Genomic DNA, 26,874 nt, shown 5'->3' on the forward strand with positions numbered 1-26,874 from the left:
TTTGTCAGACCAGGTGACACGATGGTTATGTCAGGCGAACTGTGACACTCTCCTCTAATTCTGGTAGGGGCGTCCTTATTGACCGTGCAAAACGTAGAGCTATCAATCTGCTCGGCCAGCGCTGTACCTTTCTGGTCGTTTCCGAGGGCCGAATGCTACATCTCATGATGTGCATTAAAATCCCCCAGGACCAGACGATTGTGACATTGCAAGAGCGGGCTTTTGTCAGGCCTATAATCAGGGATACAGCTATTTCTCGGCGGGATGTATACATTCAGCAACTCGTATCTCGGCAGCTCCACACCTGACTGCTACCCCCATACATTCCATGTACGGGTCATTAGAGACAGGCTCAAGCGAGATAGGTCTGTATTGGACAGACTGGTGCAATAGGAAAGCCAATCCCCCACCTCCACTTCTGGTGCGATCTTTCCTCAGAACATTGTAACCATCACAATGCTCTAAGCTGTGGTTGTTGTTCAGCTTGGTTTCCTGCACCGCCGCGACCTTGATGTTCTTCCGACTCATTAAATCTACTATCTCCTCGATCTTACCTCGGAGTCCATTGCAATTCAATTGCAAAAAGGCTGCATTTTCGGGGATTGGGACAACAACGGCTGGTGTTAAAGGCTGCGTGTGCGGTTGTTGTCGAGGGGACTGCGGGGGGGTTTCGTAATCAGACGACGAGGGAGTCTCGTAATCCGACGACGACTCACTGCTGGAGCATGCAGCAACATAGTCCCTGTCGTAGTCCCTCACGTGGACGAGTCCAGAACAACCCCTTAGATGCACCAACTCCTGCCATCTATTGCATCTCACCGAAGGTTGGATGTGGGTGAAGATGCGGATGTGACAAACTGAGCATAGATATATTGGTCCTGGGTTTTCCTCCGTCCCGGCTCGGACCAATAGAATTCGGAGCAGGCATTCCGGGATATGCTGCTCCCAATACAGAAAAAACGAAACAAATACGAACATGTACACACTGAGGTGGCAGCCGCTGGCCGGAACATTGGTTTTGTGTTGTTCCGGGTCAATCCGGTACGAAAGAATACGCTGCCGTGGGATTGCACCAACAACAACCGATTTGGTCCAACATTTGGTCTTCGTCATATTTCACAACTTCCGGTACTTTTCCCCAATATTTAAAAAGTGTCACTAAAATGCTAGGACAATATCACTTGAATGGGGCAACCAAACTTTGGTTCTCCTAATATTTTGTCAAAATTTAGTTTAACATCTAAAATGGCCCATATCGGCCCTCGCTAAAGGTACCTTCCCCACAAAAGTTCAACATTTGTGTCTTAATGCAGTTAATTCCTTATCCACTTTTTTTACTTGTTCGTTATAAACTTTATTATCGGGTAGTAAAAGCACACTTTCCAATTAATTCGATTAAGCAAACAAAAGGTAAAAAACAGAAAACTGAAAATTCTCCCATATTACACAATTTGAGTATTAAAGGTATCACAAAAACCATGGGACAAAGTCCCAAGGAAAGGAATGGCTCCCAGAACTAGATCCGTTTTCAAAATGCAAAATTTCAACACTTTTGCGCATTAATCCAAATCAAGTTTATTAGCAAGATGTTCACATTCATTCGGAAATTCGGAAAGATAAATATGTAAAAGTTTATATATTTTTGTCGGCAAGTTCACACTTCCAAAGAAGTCTAAACAATTATGCAACCCCCTATAAATACATAATTTTTAGGGAAATATTTATTTAGAAGAAAATTTAAATTCACACAGTCTAAGGGTATATCTCAGTTGACAATATCGTCTGATACTTTTTTATTTGTTAATTTTTATATATATTATTTCTATTTTTTTGTTTTTTCTTTTATTTTTATATAACAATGTAGACGAAAAGATCTAGATTTGATTCTAAAAACATTTTCTCCATATTTCATAGCTTTACTTTAAACCATTTAGAAAATACAGATTTCTGACAAAAAAAAAAAAAAAAAAAAAAAAACTTTTGAGCCACACTGTGCAGTGTTCTGTGTTATTGCATGTGGAATTCCTGGTATAATTCTTTTTTCCAAATACGGTGGGAGTTGGTGTCTACAGCTCTTACTAGAGTTTTTTTACATTATTTGAATCCACATTCCCTAAAATCTGTTTTCCGGGTGTACATCTATTTTGAAAGTTGCGTGGCTACTTTGGTTGTTATTCTGATTCATAAATTACTTAAAAATTCTTTTTATGTACTGAATTTCCCTTCCATCCTTTTTTTACATCTCATTCTACAACTACACACATACATATATATTAATCTATTTCCCTTTTTTGTCTCCTCTCTTTTCAGAAGAAAGTCCCACTTTTATTAACTAAGTTTAACAAATAAATAATCCCCGCCCTTCAGACAGAGAAGAAAAGTTAAAAAACTAAAACGTAGCAACTTTAAGAAAGTTGTCTTACCATATCAACAATTGGCATTCCATAGTGTGTTTCGAATAATTTTATAGAATTTTATTGTGGAGATAAACTTATTCATACATCACTAGCTACGGAATTCCAACTTCAAAATCCCGTTATTATTCTACTAGAAAAAAAGACACCGAAGACGGAGGGGAGAGAAGTACCCGAATAAAACTACGTAAAGACACTACAACACGCCAGTAGTGTAATTCCCTCGACCGTCTCACATTAGGAGGAGATTAACATTCTAGTCAAAGACCACCACCCCCATCCCTCATCGCCAGTTATTTAGCCGAACTCTAAACGGCCGGATTCTGTTCTGGTGTGTCTCGTCTCACATTTGACTGGCGACGTTAAACGTTCGTTCGTTGGCTCGCAAAAGCTTTGTCTTGTGTAAAACACAACCTTTTTACAAACGAACCGAAAAACCTATTTTGAATGGATCCTTTTGTTGGTTGGTTTCAAGAGGAACAGGAGGGTCCAGCCTTACGCACATGGTGTAAAATTTGGGAAACCAATGCGCATGAAATGAGCCAATTGCTGGAACAGCAAAATCAACAGTTACAATTGCAATCATTACAAGGCGGCGGTAATAAATTTAACAACGGTGCCAATTTAACAGCACGCGATCGTGATTCCATACAGCTTCTATTGCAACAGTTTGGTGGTTTGCGCAACAACAACAACAATCACAATAACAGCAACAATAACAACAACAGCAACAACAACGGTAACAATTCCAGCGGCAACAATTCAAGTAACAATTCCATCGATTCAAATACCAATAACGACTCATCAACACCTGCCACAACACCTGGTGGAGGAGAAGGAGGCGGCGGCGGCGGAGGTGGTGTTAATACAACAAATATAGCCGGCGGTGGTAAAATGCCCTCACACGAACGTCCCAGTTATTACAATCCGTCACGCAGGAAAATTGGCCGCATTGTTGACAATAAGGCCAGTACATATAATCTGAATAAGCACATGGACAAGCTGATATCAAAGTACAAGGGTTGTCCGTGGCGTGTGCCTGATTGTAATTATGGTCGTGGTGTATTGGGTTTGCATCAGGAAATTGAACAGTTTTATAAATATGTACTGCCTACACCCACCGAACATGCCATACGCAATGAGGTGGTACATCGTATTGAAGCCGTTGTCCATTCAATATGGCCCTCGGCCATAGTTGAGATATTTGGTTCCTTCCGTACTGGTCTATTCCTGCCTACCTCTGATATTGACCTGGTGGTGTTGGGTAAGCGAATTTTTCTCATGTTTTCCCAGTGTATATCATCTAACTTTTAATTCTCTTGTCCTCCCTCCACTAGGTCTCTGGGATAAAATGCCTCTAAGGACATTGGAAACCGAACTCATTGCCCGTGGTATCGCTGAACCTCATTCGGTTCGTGTACTTGATAAAGCCTCCGTGCCAATTATCAAATTAACGGATCGTGAAACTCAAGTCAAAGTGGACATTTCATTCAATATGCAATCGGGTGTCCAATCGGCAGAGCTCATTAAAAAATACAAACAGGAATTTCCGCTATTGGCGAAATTGGTGCTAGTTTTGAAACAATTTTTACTTCAACGTGATCTCAATGAAGTTTTCACCGGTGGCATTTCTTCCTATTCACTGATCTTGATGTGCATTAGCTTTCTACAGTTGCATCCGCGTCAAATCCATGCAGAGACTGATAACTTGGGCGTTTTATTATTGGAATTTTTCGAGCTATACGGTCGTAAATTCAACTACATGAAAATAGGCATTTCCATTAAAAATGGAGGCCGTTACATACCCAAAGAAGACTTACAACGTGATATGATTGATGGCCATAGACCTTCACTGTTGTGCATTGAGGATCCTTTAACGCCGGGTAATGACATTGGCCGGAGTTCATATGGAGCGCTGCAGGTTAAACAGGCATTTGAATATGCCTACCTAATGCTGTCACAGGCTGTGAGTCCACTAAATAATTGGGCCAATGATTGCAATGAACGTTCAATATTGGGTAAGTGGTATAACAAAAGTTTTCATAGAATTGCATTCTTAGAGTTTCCTTTCTCTTCATCTACAGGACGTATCATACGTATCACAGACGATGTTATAGACTATCGTGAATGGATACGAGAACATTTTGAACATTTGGTCCTTGCCCGCCACTCACCTGTATCTGCACTGGGGGCACCACTGCTGCCGGGCACACCCACTGTTGCGGGGAACACCCCAAAATATATGCAAATACAATTATTGCCTTCCACAATGCTGCCAGCTGGTGCCCTTACTGGACAACAGCAGCAGATACACATAATACCACATCCCTATCATCACCAACAGCAGCAGCAACAACAACAGCACCACTCGGCGGCGATGTCATCGATGCGTCATCGGCGTGGCAGCACCTCGTCCGGTGATGATTCAGAAGACAGCAAAGAATGTGATGCCGATTCCACTTCACCATCGAACCTTGGTGGAAATGGAGGTGGTGTTCCGATAATGGCCGGTGGTCCAGCTGGTAATATGGCTACATCCGCGAATATTCACACAGCTGCCCGGATGGATACATGATGAATAGTTGCAGGTTTGGTGCAGCAACAGCAACAACAGCAGCAACAAATGGTTCAGATGCAGACAGCTGGAACACCCTCACAGTTCACAGTGTCGGCAGCGACAACCATGCTGAAACAGATGCAGTTGCAGCAGCAAACCACGCAGCCTCTAACGCCAACACAAACACACACAACTACTTTTATATCTTCATCGTCAGCAGCAGCTGTACCATCGTCATCATCATCGTCATCAACGCCAGTGGTGGTGGCAGCGACGCCATTATCGACCACAACATCACCCACATTAGCCGCAAAGTCGTTCCATGAGATACATAATGTACCACCATCACCGATTGTTTCGTCAAGTTCAGATATTACAACAGTAAAATCAAATACACACCTGCAACAGCAACAACAACAGCCACTTATGCCGCAACAACAACAGCAGCAACAGGGCCATGAATTTAAGATGCCTTCTTGTCCAGCTCAACAGCAGCAACAGCAACATAAGAAAAATCTTTTATCACCTTCACCCCCGCGACAACATCAACAGCAACAACAACAGCAACAGAATCATCAGCAGCAGCAACAACAACAGCAATCATCAAAACAACATTATTACCGCCAACAATTCTATGTTCCACCTCCCATGCAACAACAATATCAACAGCAATATGCCGCCACGTCATCATCGTCATCTTCAAATACAAAATATGTTGCCAGCAGTTCGTCTGGTTCCTCAAATACACCCAATAACAGTGGTGGTAGTGGCACAACCAACACCAGTGGTAGCACCAATAAACCCCGCTATTCAAATCAACAACAACGTATACAACAACAGCAACAAGTGAGGCAACAACGATTACAACAAAATTCCTCCACAACAACATCAAATAATAGTAGTAGTAATATCAACACCTCCGCCACATCCTCAACTTCTGGCACATCACTGCCGCGAAATAATTCCAATGCCACCAGCAGCAGTACTACACATGGAATTCTAACATCGGCCTCGTCGACCATATCGATTATTTCCATTTCATCGGAATCTTCCGTTTGTACAATATCAGATTCCTCTTCCAAATCTGGTTCGGAATCGGAATCACGTCCATCCAATTCGGCATCGTCGTCGTCAGTGTCAGCATCGAATATTAAAAGCGGTAAGTTGTAGTAGGATGATAGTAAATAATTTGTCGCTAAGTGAAGGTCTGGTCGATGGTGTTTGGCCTTGGCGGACTTCTATTTATAGAAAACTTCTTTTGAGAGACTTCTTTTATGTCTCTGCATCTGGGAGTCTCCTCTCCTTTTTAGAATAGATAAGTTCAGAATTTTCGCAATTTTCGTTGTACTATGGGTTCCTTGACGGCAAATTCAGGTACACAAGTACAGTTTTTGCTACTTTTTTAATTGAGGGGACAATGTTTTGCGCTTCAATGTTATTGGGACGAGACAAGTGACAAATTTATAAAGAAAAAAAATTCAAAATTGCAGGTTCCGGAACTGAGCATAGGTTGGCTCATGTTGGTTCAGCAGTATCTCCTACATGCTGAAATTTTTCCAGACTTTGAATTACATCTAACCGTAGAATAAGGTTTGGAAGGAACCATGTGCCTTTGGTTAGGTTGTAGAGACGTCAGTATTTTGGTTGTTGGCAGTGGTAGTAGAGATTTCGAACTTGTTCATTTTCTTAAGATTATTCCATATAAATTTACTTTGCTTAATCTTGGTTGGGGAGAGCGGACTGCCTACCGGAGCTTCCTGAGAACGTGTGTAAGCCCTTCCCATACACGATACCAAACTTGTAGAAACGCCTTTGGTTAATTTAGCTATCAGAGTGTCTATCCCAATTGCATCCTGCTCGATATAATCGCCACAATGACAGAGATTAAGGAGCATCGTTTTTCTCTAGAATGGTTGGTTAACAATAGTCTACTTGGTTGCGTAAGTAACACCACGGCAAGAACATGACAACTAAGTCGTTCAAGAGGATCCAAGAAGAACCCTTCTAATACAGACGCCTAAAACACTGATTGACCCTTGGTCGCCTTGTGCCCTGGCATTAGTGGATCTATGATAAGTAGGACACAACTTTCTGGATAATTTCGGTTCGGACACATTTTTTCCCGCAGAAAAAATTTCCATGAATTTAATGGAGAAATTGTGATCTTAAATCCGCGCATGGATAACTTGGATAACATACTCACGTTGTTTCGATAACTTGGATAAAGTATTCTGTTTATTTGGATAACATATTCACAAACATACAATAATAAACACTGTTACAACAACAATATATTCACGTAATTTTGTTAAAGTGGATAACATATTCACGTTATCTGTATAACGTGGATAATATTTGAAAGTTATTTGGATAACGTGGATAACATATTCACCGTATTTGGTTAACGTGGATAACATATACACTTTATTTAGATAACGTGGATAACATATTCACTTTATTATGGTAATGTGAATAACACATTCCCGTTATTTGGATAACGCGGATAACATATACACGTTATTTAGATAACGTAGATAACATATACACGTTATTTGGATAACGCGGATAACATATACACGTTATTTAGATAACGTAGATAACATATACACGTTATTTAGATAACGTAGATAACATATACACGTTATTTGGATAACGTGGATAACATATTAACGTTATTTGAATAACGTGGATAAAATATTCACGTTATTTGGATAACGTGGATAACATATTAACGCTATTTGAATAACGTCGATAATATATTAACGTTCTTTGTATAACGTGGATAATACATTCACGTTATTTGGATAACGTGGATAAGATATTCACGTTATTTGGATAACGTGGATAATATATTTACGTTATTTGGATAACGTGGATAGTATATTCACGTTATTTGGGTATATTGGGTTATGTGGATAACGTGGATAGTATATTCGCGTTATTTGGGTAACATATTCACTTTATTTGGATAACGTGGATAAAATATTCACGTTATTTGGATAACGTGGATAAAATATTCACGTTATTTGGATAACGTGGATAAAATATTCACGTTATTTGGATAACGTGGATAAAATATTCACGTTATTTGGATAACGTGGATAAAATATTCACGTTATTTGGATAACGTGGATAAAATGTTCACGTTATTTGAATAACGTGGATAAAATATTCACGTTATTTGGATAACGTGGATAATATATTCACGTTATTTGGATAATGTGGATAACATATTAACGTTATTTGAATAACGGGGATAAAATATTCACGTTATTTGGAAAACGTGGATAACATATTAACGTTATTTGAATAACGTGGATAACATATTAACGTCATTTGGATAACGTGGATAACAAATTAACGTTATTTGGACGTGGATAACAAATTAACGTTATTTGGACGTGGATAATATATTCACGTTATTTGGATAACGTGGATAATATATTAACGTTCTTTGGGTAACGTGGATATTATATTCACGTTATTTGGATAACGTGGATAACATATTAACGTTATTTGAATAACGTGGATAAAATATTCACGTTATTTGGATAACGTGGATAAAATATTCACATTATTTGGATAACGTGGATAATATATTAACGTTATTTGAATAACGTGGATAACATATTAACGTTATTTGGACGTGTATAATATATTAACGTTCTTTGGGTAACGTGGATAATATATTCACGTTATTTGGATAACGTGGATAACATATTAACGTTATTTGAATCTTCTTCTTTATTTACTCATCCGTTATCCGGATATAAGTGATCGTACAATTCATTTTATTTTTTAATATTTATCGCATTATATTTATGTTATAGTATAGTGGTTGTCAGCTCTCTGTGTCTTGCAGCATTCAGCAGATCAGTTTCGTCGGTATAACCTGTCCAGTCCATGATGTTTTTGAGCCAAGATGTTTCTTTTCTTCCTCTAGCACGCCTTCCATCAATTTTTACCTTTTAAAATTGCTCGTAAAATGTTGTATTTATTGTTCCTTAATACGTGTCCAAGATATGCTATTTTGCGACTTTTTATTGTTGTTATTAACTGCCGGCTTACATTCATCCTTCTTAGTACTTCGTCATTAGAAATTCTCGCAGTCCATGGTATTTTCAGTACTCGCCGGTAAATCCACATTTCGAAGGCTTCCAATTTTCTTTCATCAGAGGATTTGAGCGTCCAAACTTCTGTTCCATATAGCAGCACCGACCAAATATAGCATTTTATAAAACGTACTTTCGTTGTTACGTTTATGTCATGGTTATTTGAATAACGTGGATAAAATATTCACGTTATTTGGATAACGTGGATAACATATTAACGCTATTTGAATAACGGGGATAAAATATTCACGTTATTTGGATAACGTGGATAATATATTGACGTTATTTGGATAATGTGGATAACATATTAACGTTATTTGAATAACGTGGATAAAATATTCACGTTATTTGGATAACGTGGATAACATATTAACGTTATTTGAATAACGTGGATAACATATTAACGTCATTTGGATAACGTGGATAACAAATTAACGTTATTTGGACGTGGATAATATATTCACGTTATTTGGATAACGTGGATAATATATTAACGTTCTTTGGGTAACGTGGATAATATATTCACGTTATTTGGATAACGTGGATAACACATTAACGTTATTTGAATAACGTGGATAAAATATTCACGTTATTTGGATAACGTGGATAAAATATTCACGTTATTTGGATAACGTGGATAACATATTAACGCTATTTGAATAACGTGGATAAAATATTCACGTTATTTGGATAACGTGGTTAATATATTCACGTTATTTGGATAATGTGGATAACATATTAACGTTATTTGGATAACGTGGATAACATATTAACGCTATTTGAATAACGTGGATAAAATATTCACGTTATTTGGATAACGTGGATAATATATTCACGTTATTTGAATAATGTGGATAACATATTAACGTTATTTGAATAACGTGGATAACATATTAACGTTATTTGAATAACGTGGATAAAATATTCTCGTTATTTGGATAACGTGGATAATATATTCACGTTATTTGGATAACGTGGATAACATATTAACGTTCTTTGGATAATGTGGATAATATATTCACGTTCTTTGGATAACGTGGATAACATATTCAATTTGCTTGGATAACGTGGATAATATATTAACGTTCTTTGGATAACGTGGATAAGATATTCACGTTATTTGGATAACGTGGATAACATATTAACGTTCTTTGGATAACGTGGATAATATATTAACGTTATTTGGATAACGTGGATAACATATTAACGTTATTTGGATAACGTGGATAACATATTAACGTTATTTGGATAACGTGGATAACATATTGACGTTGTTTGGATAACGTACATAGATAACATATTCATTTAATTTAAATAAAATTTATCTTTATTTGGATAATGGGTTATCCCTTTTATCCTAATTATTTCAATAACAATTTCTCGATATTTGTTTCTCTTCCTAGGTTTTGTACTATATAAAACCTAACCTCGAAATTATTTTTTGTTTTTATTAATTTTCGTTCTCCTCCTTTTCTCCACAGAACACCAACATGGTCGTAACTACAGCAAGAATAGCAACAATAGCAGTAATAATGGCAATGGTAAGAAGAAAACGAAGAAAGGCAACAAATCGAATAAATGGAAGTAATCCACCAGAACTACAGCATCCTCACTCCCGCAATAGACTATACATCCACACACACAAACACCTACATACAAGAGATTAAGAATAAGATGATCTTAGAACGAATTATCCAACTATAAAAACAAACAAAAACCACAAAGTTACAGATAGATAAGTAAACAAACTTAAGCATTTAGCAAATATGAAGAGAAAGATATTAAAACATAAAAGAAATGGAGAAATAACAACAGCAAGAACAACAACAAAATACTATCATTTAATTTATATCTAATTGTTAGTCTCCCTCCTAAAATACTACTCCACCAGGCAGAGTTAATTATCTTTCCATAAGTGAGAGCTAATAACTAATAACTACTACTCCACCTTTTTCCTTCCTCTCTCTCACTCACTCCTTAACACCTTTTCCCCAATAGAATATGATAAGCAATATTGTCGTCGTCGTTATTAGCTACACACAAAAAACTTAACCTCAAAGAGAAACACAAATTGTAAGAAATAGTTGTGAAAATCCATAATTTTCCAATAACTTTCCCCAACCTCCCCCCCCAGTATGCCAAAAGCTAAATTCAACAATAATTTGCATTGCCTTACAACCCGTTGGCACGTTCCTACTCCTCTTTCCATGTCCTTCCTCTTTCATCTCATTACTCAGTGGTCAAACAGTCTCTTAATGATGTTTTCTTCTTCTCTTCAGTAAAACTTAAAAGACTATGACAAAACCATAGATGCTACCTTACTACAAAAATATATACATATTTATACAAAACAAAAACTTAAATATAAACATTTAACAAACAAGTACATACATGCATACATAAAAATCCAGCAACAACAACGAAATTGTAGGCGAAAACCAAATGAATTATCCCAACAAAACTCAAGCAGAATAATCATTCATTGATAAGTAGACAGACAGTAGTTGCTACAAAACGAATCCAATAACAACAAAAACAACAGCAAGAAACCAAAAACACCTTTTTTGGTGTTGTAGTACAATACATATTATTCCAAATTAAAAATCAACCATTATAACTGTTGTCGTCATCATCGTTGTAGATCTGCATCCAAAATAGTTGAAAACAAAACAAATATCCCCCTCCAATGTAATGTAGAATCAATGGATATCTCCCCCATTCTATCAGTAATGTTGTCCTGTGTAGATAACTAGTTGTAAAAAGAAGCACTTTACAGGAACGCAAACAACACTAAGCAGCTACCAACAACCACAAATAAGGATATTTGCCTAAGCTTCTTGGTGCAACAACAACACTATCCATTCCCCCATTCACATGCGCCATCGCCATTAACACACACACAAGATAATGTTTTTATATTTATAAAAATGTAAGTGTTTTTTCATTCAATATTTTTCTTCCTATTCTATTTCACAAGTTAAAGCGGCAATATTTGTGTTTTTAATAATAGGTCTGTTCGATAACCCAAAAGTTTGCACAAATTTGTACAAAAATTCTGTTCGATAATAAACTTGTTCAGTGAAAGAGAAATGAAGTACTAGCAAGTAATTGCAAGAACTTGCAAGTACTTTTTACTTGCGAAGTTATCGAACAGGCCTAATGTTTGAAATATTTCCGTTATTTGATTAATATTATGGGGGTTATCATGAATGAAATTTCCCCGTGAATTTCGTCTTTCCGCCGTTGCAACTTAGTCCCGGGCCACACTACAGTAATTTCACTGAAATTTTGACACGAAATTATGCGTCTCTAGATCGAGTTCCATAGTAGAGTAAAATCATAAAAATGCTGTAGTGGGGAATTCGAGCTAAGAACGCCTAATTTCATGAAATTTGTTAATGAAATTCATAGTAGTGTGGACCGGGACTATAGGGAGAAAGTGAAAAAATTCACGGCGAATTGCCGTTCATGATAACCCCCTATGTGTTTTAGGATGAGGTGGTTAATGTTTGTTGTGATTTTTTTTAAGTTTTAGGAGGAGCCTGAACTGTTTCTTTCGTGCTATTGGGATGACAAGGATCTTGTTTTCGTTCAATGTGCCTCATGCTCTTGAAGTTGACCCGGGTTTTGAGTAATGCGGAATATTTATAAAATTATATTATTACTTGAATGCAGTTTGGCTACTATTTGCTAACACCGATAGGATATGCTTAAACCATCTAATAGTATAGGTGACTACTTCACCCGGAGACTGTTGTTGGCCTATTGTGTTCATCCTGGATAGGTCAATGGTGAACATGATTATGTAATGAATATGAGGTTGATGAAGTAAAGATGATGAAAAAATGATTATCAGTTAAATATGACGATAGATCGTTGAGAGTTATTGCCCGTCGAATTGAAGATAAAGAAGGAGATGAGGTAGTGGATATTGCTCGTTGCGTTAGAGATGAAAAAGATTAGATTTCATTGAGAGTTATTGCCCGACGAATTGAAGATGAAGAAGGAGATGAGGTAGTGGATATTGGAGAGGAAAAAGATTAGATTTCGTTGAGAGTTATTGCCCGACGAATTGAAGATGAAGAAGGAGATGAGGTAATGGATATTGCTCATTGCGTTGGAGGTGAAAAAGATTAGATTTCTAGAGTGTAGCCGCGTTGTTGATCGATTGTTTTAGTGGAAATAAATAGAAGGAAAGCCGTGATAAGAGCTTGGCAAAATTAAATGATTAATGGGGTCTATGGTAGTTAGAAAATATGGAGTATCCATCTCATATCTATTTGGTGTTTGGTGTCTTCTTGTTTGGAACAGAGGTACCCACAAAGTGGATGTTCGATAGTCTCTCTGTATCTTCACTACACCATTTTCACATGCAATTTGAAGAATTTCAGTTGTAATTTGATTATTTCATTTGAAATTCGAAACGTTTCACTTGTAATTTGAGAACTCCAATTGAATTTCGAATTATTTCATTTGTAATTTGAGAATTTCATTTGATATTCGAATTATTTCATTTGTAATTTGAATTTTTTCATTTGTAATTCGAATTATTTTATTCGTAATTCGAATTTCTCCATTTGTAATTTGAATTTTTCTATGTATTTGTAAATCGAAGTTTTACATTTGGAATTTCAATTGAAAAAAGTTGAATTACAAATGGAAAAATTCGAATTACAAATGAAATAAATCGAATTACAAATTAAATAATTCAAATTACAAATGAAATAATTCGAAATTCAATTGGAATTCTCAAATTACAAGTGAAATGTTTCGAATTACAACTGAAATTATTCGAATTACATGTGAAAATGGTGTAGTGCTATAAAAAATAACTCACCAGTTCCAAGTGGGGAATATTTTCCTGATAACGAAAAATCGTTTTTTAAATCGATTCGGTGCAAAAAGTTTCCGCACCGAAATCGATTTCTAATATAATTTTTATTATGATTTTTTATGATCATTTTTATAATGAAAAATTAATTTCATTTCGTAATTTTCGGCATGGAAAATAATTTAAAAAAAGTCAAATTCTTTTAAAATAAATATTTTAAATGGTTGAAAACTACCAGAATCCCTTAATTAAAGAATAATCTCGCCGAATTGGGGAAAAAATCTTCACTTTTGGACATAAATATGCAAATAAAAAGTTGTGAAATTGGGGAAAAGAGATTCCGCACGAAATTTTTATTCATAATTGCACAATATGATTTTAGTTTTTAAAATAAACGCTTACAATATCAATAAGTTGGGAATATCGCGATTTGACCAAATTTGTGTATTGGTCTCATGTAGAATTGTCCGATATTGAAGATAATATTTAGTTTCAGTAAAAATTTTCTGTCGTAATGAAAAATAAAATAAAAAAGGCGAAAAAGATCGGCAATCGTTGCGGGAACTTTTTTTTAGCTGTAGGAGAAAAGTGACAATGCATTTCTTCATATTATTCCATGCCCCATACGGCTATGTGGTGGTATTTCTAATATTCGCAAAAAAATGCATAAAAGTTATTACCCTAATTTTCACATAGACTGCAGTAACCAACACCACCTGTCATGCCATTTTGAAGTTAGAGATCTCACTCTGCAGTGACCCGTTATGATTCTCACCGTTATTTTTTCTCTAACTTGTCGAGCGACGACAGATCACAGACACCATCTTTGATAGCACCGATAATGTCTTCTTTTTTAGGTAATATTTTTTCGGTATTTGTAAAATATTGCATAATATTTAATTATGTGGATAATTTTAATCATGATGATAACATATTTGCGTTATTTATATAACAAGTAATAAGTAACAGTAATACTTTCGCCTTCTTTCAATAACCTGTGTGACATTCTCTCTCCCTTTTCATGCTATTTACATAACGCGTAATGCGTTTCTCGCTATTTGCATTAGCGTCTGTACTCCTCTCTTATGTTTTTGCTGGCAAACATCAAACAAATAGCATTTCATTAACTTAATTGATTTTGCGATTTTTTTTCAATTATTTTTGTTTTTCCATTAAGTGACAGAAATTTTCAACCTATTATTTGGATAACGAGAATAGTTAGTACGTGCGATATTGATTGCGTATTTAGTTGCGGTATAGTTTTCATTTGTTTATGTTTCTTTATTGATCACATTAAAGTTTTGGCTATATATGGATAAATTTTGAATAAATATGGATAAATTTATATTTGGATATCACGGATAAACATTTTGGATAATTGAGGAAACGCTCATAAATTTTCCGACTTATTTGCTCATTTCTGATAATGTTGATAAAATTGTGGATAAATATTAAGGATTATTAAATATACCGTTTTTTCTTTATATCGATAAATTTAAAATTTTTTGGCGTTATTTCGTTAACGTGGATAATGTTTGTAGACCCTGGATAATATTTAAACAATGATTGATCAATGGGGTTAAACATTTCTCATAATTAGGATAACATGATTTTTCATAATTTGGATAACGTGGATAAATATTTCTCATAATTTGAATAATGTGGATAAACAGTTTTCATAATTTGGATAAAGTGGATAAACAGTTTTAATAATTTGGATAACATGGATAATGTTTAAATGATGTGGATAAACATTTCTTACAATTTGGAAATTCTTTTGAAGAACGTGTATAAAAATTTCTCATTATTTGGATAACTTGATAATGTTTAAAGAACGTGAATAAACATTTTTCATAATTTAGATAACGTTTCCTATTTATTTGAATAATTGTTCGTCCATGCGGATAATCGATTTGAGCAATTTAAATAATCAGCCTTATCATGAACGGCAATTCCCCGTGAATTTTTTCCCTTTCCCCCTTCGGCTTATCATGGAGAAGGTCGGAAGGGAAAAAATCCGCCAAGTGTGAAAAATAGCTATCTCAATCGAAAGGGAGAGCGAAAAATGTTTGTGAAAAAATTCGCAAATAAATTGATGGGGAATTGGGCAAAAATATTAATAAAAACATCATATTTTGCAATATTTAAAACAAAAATGACTTTAAACACGCTTCTTAAATACAATGCTACAATTTTAATGCATTTAATTATTGATAAAATAGGTATTTTTCTATGAAACTCAATTTTTATTTCCACATGAATAGGCTCGAATGCAAAGTAAACAAAAAATGCGCTCACACACACATGAAAGCACCACACAGATTTACTGTGAAGAGTTGCCAAATTTGTTGTTATCGCTTAATTTTTTTATGGGAAAGCAAAAAATGTGTATGTCCCACGAACATCCCCAAACAGCCCACAGAAAACTACAGCATGGCAACACTAAAAGTTATCTAAGGTTTTATCTTTTTTGTTTATCTCTTTTTCGCCTTTTTTCCATCTCCCCCATGGATCACGATAAGGCGAAAAGGTGAAAGGGAAAATTGTTTCACTTGCGAAATTTTTTACTAGTGAAAATCCATGATAAGGCTGAATAAGTCAGTGCGGATTGGATCTAATTTGGTTATGGCAGATATTTCTGGGCTATTTGTATCTTCTTATTTTTTGCCGCTTGACTCCTTGAGTAGCATAGGACCTCTACAAACATCCTCTAGAATGATCTGTCATTCGCTATTGCTTTTATTTCGCCCCATGATTTTTCGGCAGATTATTCTAACTTGTATAGCGTGGAATAACTTTTCGGGCTATTTGAAAATGTAGATAATAGCTCTATTTGGATGGTGTGGATAAATATAATTTTTAAGGTTAGAATGTGTATCTAAACTAAAAAAAATATGTTAAAACATTGTCTATATAACACTGTGCAACATTTTTAAACAATTTGAGTAGAGGATTTTTTGAAAGTACGGACCCAAACGATGAAAACCTTAGTTGAGTTTTGTTGTTTCAGATCCAGCTTGGATTTTATGGCCACATCTGAACATGATTAAATATTGACTTTTTAATGCAATTCTAGGCTATAATATGAACTACAATTATTGCCTCAAATTTTATAATATAACGAAAATTTCCATAATTTGTATACATTTCGCACCATATCTCCATTCTTAATTGTTTCTTAATGTTTTCTTTTGGAAAATATTCGCTGGAATATAATACACAACTTTTCATAACATGCCATTGTTGTAAAACGCCTCTATCACATTGTTTGACGATTTAATAAATATGTCAATAATGTGGTGAAATCCGAAATCCTAGAATTAACTGTTGGGGAACAAGACGGGAATACACGCGCACGCCCTATTTTTTGAAATTTTTACCACAGGTAGGTCTCGTTGCTCTGAACACAAAAATATATATAGCATCTCTGGGAAGTCCATACTTCCCGAGATATGTATAGGCCATTAAAGTTCCAAATGTTCTTTTCCAATAGCCGGCCTTCGGCCTGGGATTTAAGAACGGGAACAAAAATTTATTTTAAATTATAAATTCTTCTCTAGTTAGCGGGCCTTCGGCCGGGGATTTAAAACTTTCTCCTATAGACAAGTGCAAATCTAGGGAACGGAAACAAAAGTTTATTTTAAATGATTAATTTTTCTCTAATTAGCCGGCCTTTGGCTACATATTTTTGGAACTTTAAAGGCCTATATCTCGGGAAGTATTGACTTTCCAGAGATGGTATATATATCGTTGTGTTCAGGTCAACGAGACCTACCTGTGGTACAAATTTCATGTATTCCCCTCTTATGCCACTGTTGGTCTGAACTGTGTTTGAAATGGGTGTTGTAGAAGATATGATGCAAAATACCGTTGAAAAAACATGAAGTAAAGATTTTAGACTTTCAGAATGTTTCGAAGAATTGCTCAGAACTTTATTTGGAAGATTTTTGCAAGAGTTACTGGGTTCAACTCCCAATAGTTTAGCTGATACTGACCAGAATTTCAGCAATTATGAAAAATTTTCTATATTTTATAGTTTTTGATGCCCTAGATCAGGGATGGCCAAAAACACACATTTGCAGATTATAACTTGTGCTAGTGTGAGTGGAAACGTAAACATTGCATCAACCGAACGAATGTGTTTATAGTGTACGTGTGTTTCGTATGCCCGCGGGCATAGGAAAGTTGTTGTTGGTGGCCTCCCTGCCCTAGATGGAGCTTTTCTTAAGCATACTGTTCAAAAGATAAGTTCTACTAGTTTAGGGCTACAATATTGCCAAAGACAGCAAGGCCAAATTCCAATTCGTTTCAGAGATAAAGGCCCGTTAAATGAAAAAAGCTGTAATTTTAGTCCGGCTTAGATGAGGCCATAAAATCCGAACTGGATCTGACCAGGGTTTTTGTATTCTCAATCACCCTTATTACGGTTGGCGTAGTCGTAATCGTTCAAGTGACGTAGACGTTGTCGTAGGCGTAGTCGTAAGATACATTTTAATATGATGAAAAATTATATACAACGAAATTTTTTGCCTTTTATAGCATTTTGTATCCTAAAAAAATTGAAAGGAATACATTTCTAATTCCCAGAACGCATTTCTTGGTTTAAATACAACATTTATTTTTTTGATACGACAAATCGGTATTACGTATGGCGTAACACGACAAATTGGTATTACGTATGGCGTTGAAATACGAGGAAAGAGTCGTGACCGATTTTGTAAACGACAGCATATATAAATAAAAACAAATTAATTTCAAAAGAATTTTTCGGCAATGATTATTAAAATATATTGGAAAACAACTATAATAAATACAAATTTTACTACTTTGATTCATTTGCATAAGATAAATTTCGTGTCTTTATCAGATGACAAACTTTCTATTGAAAATCTGTTAGAGTCCTCATATAACGATCGAGGCAATGTAAATTTCTTATTTCGTACTCAATAGATGATTTCAAACGAATTGTTTTACAATTAAAAAATATCTATTTTTTAAATTTTGTATGAGAAACAAATTGTCGTTGTCGTAAATGTTACGTGGTACCAAAAAATATCCCTACGACAACGACTACGCCAACGATCACAAAAACGTCTACGCCAAACACTTATTTTGATTGTAAAAACTGTTGGGTTTGTTGTTTTTCTGAATTAATAGTTTAAAAATTATCTACTAATAATTCTAATAATGTTTGTTACCAAAAGAGTTCTTTAAAAATTGAAATTTTAGCTTTTTTGTACAAAAACATACATAATACCAATTAGACGTTACGACACGTCAGCTTGCAATTTTGGATACGACAACGCCAACCGTAATAAGGGTGAATATGTACTTTCAAAAAATGGATACTAGAATTTGTTTGCATTTTCAGTGTTGCATAATGTAATTCCATGTTATAAATAAAAGAATTGCATTCATTTTTTTGAAATTCGTCTAACCTACAAAATTATGTTTAAAATAAGAAACAAAAATCTTCAATTATTTATGCTATGCTATAATTTAATCAATTTCCCTATTTTTTTTATTTTCTTCGTGTTTGTCCGTTTTGGTATGCTTGCTAATGTTTTTTTTTTCTATAACCTTAAAATAAAGCTCCATTGAATTCCTGAAGTTATAAATTTCTTAATACTTTATAAAGAACTTTGAAGGTTTTAATAAATATTACATTTTTTTATTAATCCACATTTCTTATAGTTTTCCATTTTGGAACATATGTATGTTAAGCAGATGATATTCCATAACATTCGTTGTATTAAAAATGTTAAAACAAATTTAAAAATGAAGACTTGAAATATTTTAAAAATCGATCCTTGTTTTATATAAATACAAATTATAAACAACATATGTATGTATATAACCATCCCTCCACATTTATAAAGATTTAGAATTGTGTTAATTTTTTTAGGTGATTTTAATTTTTTGGCATATCTTTCCTTTACCGACAGTATTCGGAAAGATATGAAAAAATTACCACAGATAGTGCTTTTTATGCTTATTCCAACGCTGTATAATTTTTTGTTGGGGAAATGTATACTTCCCGAGATATGGGCCTCTGAAATTCCGAAAATTCCCTTGTTTAAGGGCCGGCTACTTAGAGAAAAATGTTAATTTAAAAGAGAATGTTGTTCCCGTTCCCGAGATTGACTCCTGTCCATAGGAGAAAGTTTCAAATCCCCGACCGAAGGCCGGCTATTAAAAGAAACTTTCGATTTTTGAAAAAAAGATTTGCAAACTGTCGGTAAAGGAAATTTTTTCCAATGTTTTTTTGCTAATTTTAGCGGGAGAGAAGAAAACGTTTTTCTGTTGTATTCTGAAGAAGAAAAAATAACACTGGAAAATTCAAATTTCAAGTTTTAATATTTAAAACAAAGGCGGGATTGAACTCAAACCAAACGTTATGGAAATTTTAAATCTTCCATGTACTAACCATATCATTTTAAGTTAGGTTATACTTCATCATTGTTCTATTGAGTATACCCACAAAAAGATGGCGGAAGAGGAAGAATGGTAGAAGAATATAGAGGAAATTGTCTGCAAGTGAATATTTATAATCACTGATTGGCTGACTTCTGTATTGTCAGTTGCTTTGTATTCGTACATGAAACTAGGGGTTCTTAAAGCGAGCTCCATACAAGAGTAATTTTATGAAATTGCAGTAGCTGGGAAATCGATTTAAGATCCCCTAGTTTTATGCACGAATACAAAGCAACTGACAATACGGAAGTCGGCCATTGTGTTTGTCGTTGTCGTCCACAATCACTACCTCCATCTTGCCTAGTTTATGAGCAATCTCATTTGCCTCAATGGTGCAAAGTCCTTAACAAATAAAACCTTATAATTCTGCCGACCTGCAATTTTGAACAGATCCGATTTCTAAGACTTTAAATAATGCAAAAATATCTACCTGAAAATCTCTGTAGTTTTCATTGAGATTATTGGGGTGTCTAACAATCAGTTCCCTTAGCCTAGAACTGAACAAAAGTATCCAGAAGTTGAATATTACTTACCCGGGAGAATTTTCAACTGTTCTCGTAATATGAAGAGATGCTGCTCGCTGCATATATTCATACACATAGTTCCTCCTCAACATCCACAAAGAGATAAGCGAGCCATCAAACAAGAAACCCATTGTCTAAAAGATGAGACAGTCTAATTGCCAGTAATAAAACCTATCTTTGTACGATCCTCGCCACTAGATAGAGTTGGGTAATCTAGTTCCTAGTTCACTGTACTAGTTCCAAGACGTATGAGTAACGTCATAAAATCTAACGTGTGATACTACATATACGCAGTATGTTCATACAAATCATGTGGGGCATTGGAACTGCGTAATGAACTAGATAGGTACCTCACCAACGTTCTCGGTTTCCCTTGAAAGACTCAGTTCCACACCATTCAAGACTGGCGGTATAAAATGCGATTTTCGGTGTGAGACCGCCATCCTCAGCACCTCAATATTTGTATTGGGGGTTATCATGAATGAAATTTCCTCGTGAGTTTTGTCTTTCCGCTGTTGTAACTTAAGGGAGAAAGTGAAAAAATTCACGGGGAATTGTCGTTTTCAAATTGTGAATCAGAGAGAGCATGCCTTAGTTAAAAATCAAACATATCGAAAATAGTATCGCTGTTTCTAAAAAATCTTGACATCATATTCGTGTTCTGCCCATTAAGAAAGGGGTTATCGGTACATGAAATATGACCAATGGAAATTTGAGTCTAGATTTACAATTTATTGCAGTAGCGCGTACTCAATGGTCTATGCTACTGCTACTATTTTCTCTAAGCGCCAAGCAAATTCTCAGCTCTGATATTGTTAGAAGTTACACTAAGCAACACGAAAATTATTAACCATATTCTGACACCGCAGCGTGATAGAAGACCAACAAAGAGAGGATACATGTTTCGTCGTTTTTTCCTTTGATTGTGATTTTTATTCTGTTTCCTCTGGTTCTGATCCACAGATACTAAACCGTTCAATATTCAAGAATACAACCAACTACAATAATGAAGGAAAGAAATCAATAAACAACTTTCTGGAATGCGAAATGTCTGTGAACGGTTCTTAAATGTGAAAATAGCATAAAAACTTTTGGTAATATTCAATTTTTACACTTTTTTTCTCCGATTCTGGTCTACAGATACCGAATCGCACAAAAATTAAGGATACCGTCAACTACAAAAATGTACCTTAGATTTCAATAAACAAGTTCCTAGAACATATGAAGATTCTAGGAACGATTCTTCAAGCTCAAAATTCGATTATTTTAGATCATTCTTTCCGGTTCAGGTCCGTAAATAACAAACCTTTCAAATTTCCTTGAGTTTTTAACAGTTTGTTATTTCCAACCCTGAGCGGGGGGAATGTTAAAAATAATTAAATTGTTCGTGAATTTCAGCCATAAGAATCATTCCTAGATTCTTCATATGTTCTAGAAAGTTGTTTATTGAAATCTCAGGTACATTTTTGTGGTTGACGGTATCCTTAATTTTTTTGGCGATTCGGTATCTGTGGACCCAAATTGAAGAAAAAAGTGTAAAAATTTGATATATTCATAATTTTTTTGCTATTTTCACCTTTAAGAACCCTTCATAGACAATTCGCATGTTCCAGAAAGTTGTTTATTGATGTCTTGGCAACATTATTGTAGTTGATTGTTTTCTTGAATATTGAACTGTTTAGTATCTGTGGACCAGAACCAGAGAAATCATGATAAAAATCCCATTTTCTTTGCTATTTTGACCTATACAGAGTTCGTATGTTCTAGAAAGACGTTTATTACCCAAAAAAAAAAAAACCCGAGAAAATATGACCACTTTTTACATCAAGGCCTCAAACCTTTGTAGGCCTATAACCGCGAAAGTTGATGAGATAGGAAAAAACTGCGAGACACGTGTCCTCTCTTTTTTGGTCTTCGATCACACTGTGGAGTCAGAATATGGTTAATAAAACATGACTCAAAAAATTACACACAGTTTTATTTAACTTGTCTATTGTCAGTTTCTCTGAACTGTTTAGTATCTGTGGACCAGAACCAGAGAAAACATGATAAACATCCCATTTTCTTTGCTATTTTGAGCTATACAGATTTCGTATGTTCTAGAAAGACGTTTATTGAGGTCTGAGATACATTTTTGTAGTTGGTTGTTTGCTTCAAATTTGATCGGTTTGATATCTGTAGACAAAAACCCGAGAAAAAATTTAAAAAAATTTGACCCTGGCGATTTTGACCTTGCAGATGAAGTATGATGGATTTTATGTGTTAACAATTTATGTTTTTTGAGACAGTTTCCTAACGGTTTGGAAGATTAGTCCTGACAAAATGACCACTTTTTACATCAAGGCCTCAAACCTTTGTAGGCCTATAACCGCGAATGTTGATGAGATAGGAAAAAACGGCGAGACACGTGTCCTCTCTTTTTTGGTCTTCGATCACACTGTGGAGTCAGAATATGGTTAATAAAACATGACTCAAAAAACTACACACAGTGTTATTTAACTTGTCCTATTGTCAGTTTCTTTGCCGATTTCTTGCTAACTGTAATTTTTTCAGCGGTATGAAGCTGCCACCATTCGTGATCATCTATCACGGGTTTCGTCATTACACTTTTTTAGTTTGGGTAATTTTTATGCATATCCAAGTCAGTTGATAATGGGAATCTTCCTTAAAATTTGTCCCATTATAGCAGGAACGTGGTCGCGACATTGGGATTTCTTGCTAATTGTAAATTCTTTTCTGCGGTATGAAGCTGTCACCATTTGTGATCATCTACCACGGGTTTCGTCATTACACATTTTTAGTTTGAGTACTTTTTATGCATATCTACGTCAGCTGATACTGGGAATCTTCCTAAAAATTGGTCCCATTATAGCAGGAACATGGCCGCGACATTTAGATTTTTTTTTGATTGGCGTTGTTTTGTTTTCATCTGTTTTTCTGTTAATCTTGACTCCATGTGAAGCAAATGACTCCATACTTTTATAACGAACTCTCTTCAGCTATGCTTAACAGGTGTAATTCCATGAATAGTTTGCGACTTGTAGTTCTGCATCGACTGAACTTCTTTTCCAGGTTTTTAGCTGCTGCACCAACACGAGGCCGACGTGTTCCCTTAGGATTTTAACGAACCACTTGTTGAGCAATGTTTTCAGTTGTTCTTTGGAGCTTGTGGTCGATCCAACGCCATCTGCGTTGACAGATCTTAAATAGGAAGGCGATTTGATTTGTCAGGAAGTTGTTGTTGTCGGTTCCCCGGGGGACAGGTAGAAATGTCAAGCAAAATGCCCGTCAATTCATAAAGCTGAAAACACATCCAACTTTTGAGTATAGTTTTGTGCTGGGCGTTGAAAAAAAAAAAAACAACAACAACAGGTCGACGCCGACACCAAAGTCCAGCGTTGATATGTTTGCCGGCATACATATATTTCAAATGAATTTGAATTTTTCGGCATCATGCCGAACAGTGTAAAAACAGCCAAAACGCCACAAAACTTTACCCAAACGTTGGATGTGTTTTCAGCTTAAGATAACAAGATTTTCATATTTTCTTGTCCAGAAAACAACGATAAAGTTTCGCAAAAAGGACACAAGGACCGCCACCTAAAACTCCCCCAGGCGTCTTGTAAATTCAAAAACTTTTTCTTTATTGTGGTGATGCATTTTCTCAGTAACAACAACAACACGACGTCAACAAAAATTCATGGTTTCATTGCAACGAATTCAAAGCGACTTATGCTAGGTTTACATTTACAAAATCCACTCGATTTCAACTGTCAATTCCAATGGTGGTTAAACGTCAAATGAAATACAATGGATTTCAAATGAGTTTTCATTTGACGTATGCGCAAAGTAATTGACAGTTGAAATCGAGTGGATTTCGTAAATGTAAACGTAGTATTAATTCCAAATCTCTTAATGGTGATTACTTGGAGAAAAAAAAAACACTTGTTTGATGCTGTTGACTATTGAAACCAACACAAAGGTCCTTTCCTGTCAATACGTTACAAACAGATAATTATTTTTTTTTTATTATTCAACGCCATAATCTGCGAGTGTATTATTACTGTCGATAAAACCGAAAAATTTTTGTATAAATTTTGTTAGGCTGAAAAAAATGCGTAAACACACTCCATCCGATATCTCATTTTAGGATACCTACAGGTAAATTGATAAATTTCCTTATTCCTGTAGTGGAATTTTGTAACGCATTTTTTGAGTTACCGACAAAAATTGGTAAAATAGAAACAAAAAATTATGAATGAGAAGTACCAATAAAAGTTGGCCCTGTCACTCCGCCCTTGGTAGGATTTAGCGACAACTTTATTTTGGTTATTAACATACCGAAAATTTAATTAATTATCGAAATTATAAGCATTTTAATTATACCGATTTTTGACGGTAACTCGAAAAATGCGTTACAGAATTCTTCCACTACAGGTTCTGAAAATAGAAATGAAAAAATTTAAACCCTGTTTGGACTTTGTTTGAGAATTTTTGAAGAAAAAAATGCTGATATATTACTGTGGCTACTACGCTGTTGCTGAATATTTGAAAGAAACATCCATCCACCGCCCATTATTTTCGGGGCGGATATAAATCTAGTCGTTCTAAGAACGGCTTTAAACTTGTTTTTCTTTTCTCAATTGTTATAATAGAAATTTAATTGATGAAATGCCGCTTTAACTCTTAAGACAATGTTATGTTTTGCAGTTTTTTTCTTAATAAAATATTTTAAAAATATATTATTATGTAAATATAAAAAAAGCTAATAAAGAAAGCCGCCTACAACTTGAAATACAAATCCCCACACACACACACATACTATACTAACTCCTCCCATTCATAAAGAAAAGAATACACACATTCGTACTTTTACAACAATCGTCTTTAGGAATTAATAACGAAAAAAAGGAACTAAAATTAAAACAACAACAATCTCTAGTGTAAAATTTCAAAATTTTTTCTAAAATACAAACAAATACTTTTGAACTATTTTTTAAGGATGAAAAAAAAAAACAAATAAACAAAACGTCTATACGAATTAAGCTAGAAAAACAACAACAACATTCTCACAAAAATGCAAAACAAAAAACCCTAACGTATGTTGTGTAGAAAGATGAAAAGCAAATAACTAAAAAACAAAACAACAACAATCTTTGTAATTATATTATTATTATATATATAGAAATATACCTAATATTAATAACTATTATTAATTAGTTGTAAAAAAAAACAAACCAACGTAAAAGAAATAAGAAACAAATTTCAAATTAAAACAAAAACAGAGGAAATCCGATTAGTGTGAATGTGAAGTAAAACAAAGAACTCAACCCCAACAACAAACAGCAAATGAATGCATTGAAAACAAAATCAACAAATAATTATCACAATTGTTTTAATTGTTGTGATGGTTATTGTTTATAATTTATTTTTATATTTTTTTTGCATTATATCTTACCATCCCCTCCCACACCCCAACAAGAAAATGTTGCATAATTTTAATTTCTTTATTCATTTATTTCAGTTGAACCCCCCCACCCACCCACCATTCACCACTTTTCCTGCATTTCCTCTCTCATCACTGTTTCTTCTTTGTAAAGCAAAGCAAAAACAACAAATTAACTGTGTAAAATGTGAATTTTTTATTATTAATTAATTTTTATTATTTAATGTTTAAGCTATTATTTCATTTATAACTAATTATGTAATTAATATTTTTATCATAGCGTTTTATTTTCTTTTTTTAATTTTTGTTTTCATTTTTAAACAATTTTAGAATTAATGAAAACGAAACAAAACAAACAAAACTTATATATATTATATTTAATGAAACAAATGAAAACGTAAATATTTAATTATATTATTATTATTATTATTACAAAAAGAAAATCACAAAAAAATGATATTTAAAAAATATATATTATATATAAAAAATACGTTATAAAAAAAAGAACTAAACAAA

The 26,874-nt window shown here is 34.6% G+C and overlaps 1 protein-coding gene across 1 annotated transcript in view; it reads left to right on the forward strand.

Annotated features, from left to right (window-relative positions):
* Trf4-1 (Topoisomerase related function 4-1) overlaps positions 1 to 26,661 on the forward strand; it is a 37,843-nt gene extending 11,182 nt beyond the window's left edge. The window contains 5 exon segments of the mRNA XM_073976240.1: positions 2,311 to 3,678; positions 3,752 to 4,432; positions 4,499 to 6,130; positions 10,565 to 10,624; positions 26,437 to 26,661. Of these exon segments, the coding sequence (XP_073832341.1) occupies positions 2,862 to 3,678; positions 3,752 to 4,432; positions 4,499 to 6,130; positions 10,565 to 10,624; positions 26,437 to 26,510 (3,264 nt within the window). The 5' untranslated portion in view covers positions 2,311 to 2,861 and the 3' untranslated portion in view covers positions 26,511 to 26,661.
* Positions 26,662 to 26,874: the final 213 nt, after the last annotated feature.

The sequence above is a fragment of the Musca autumnalis genome, unplaced genomic scaffold (assembly GCF_047663935.1).
Source record: "Musca autumnalis isolate F117 unplaced genomic scaffold, ASM4766393v1 scaffold_3, whole genome shotgun sequence".
In the NCBI taxonomy this organism is placed as follows: domain Eukaryota; kingdom Metazoa; phylum Arthropoda; class Insecta; order Diptera; family Muscidae; genus Musca; species Musca autumnalis.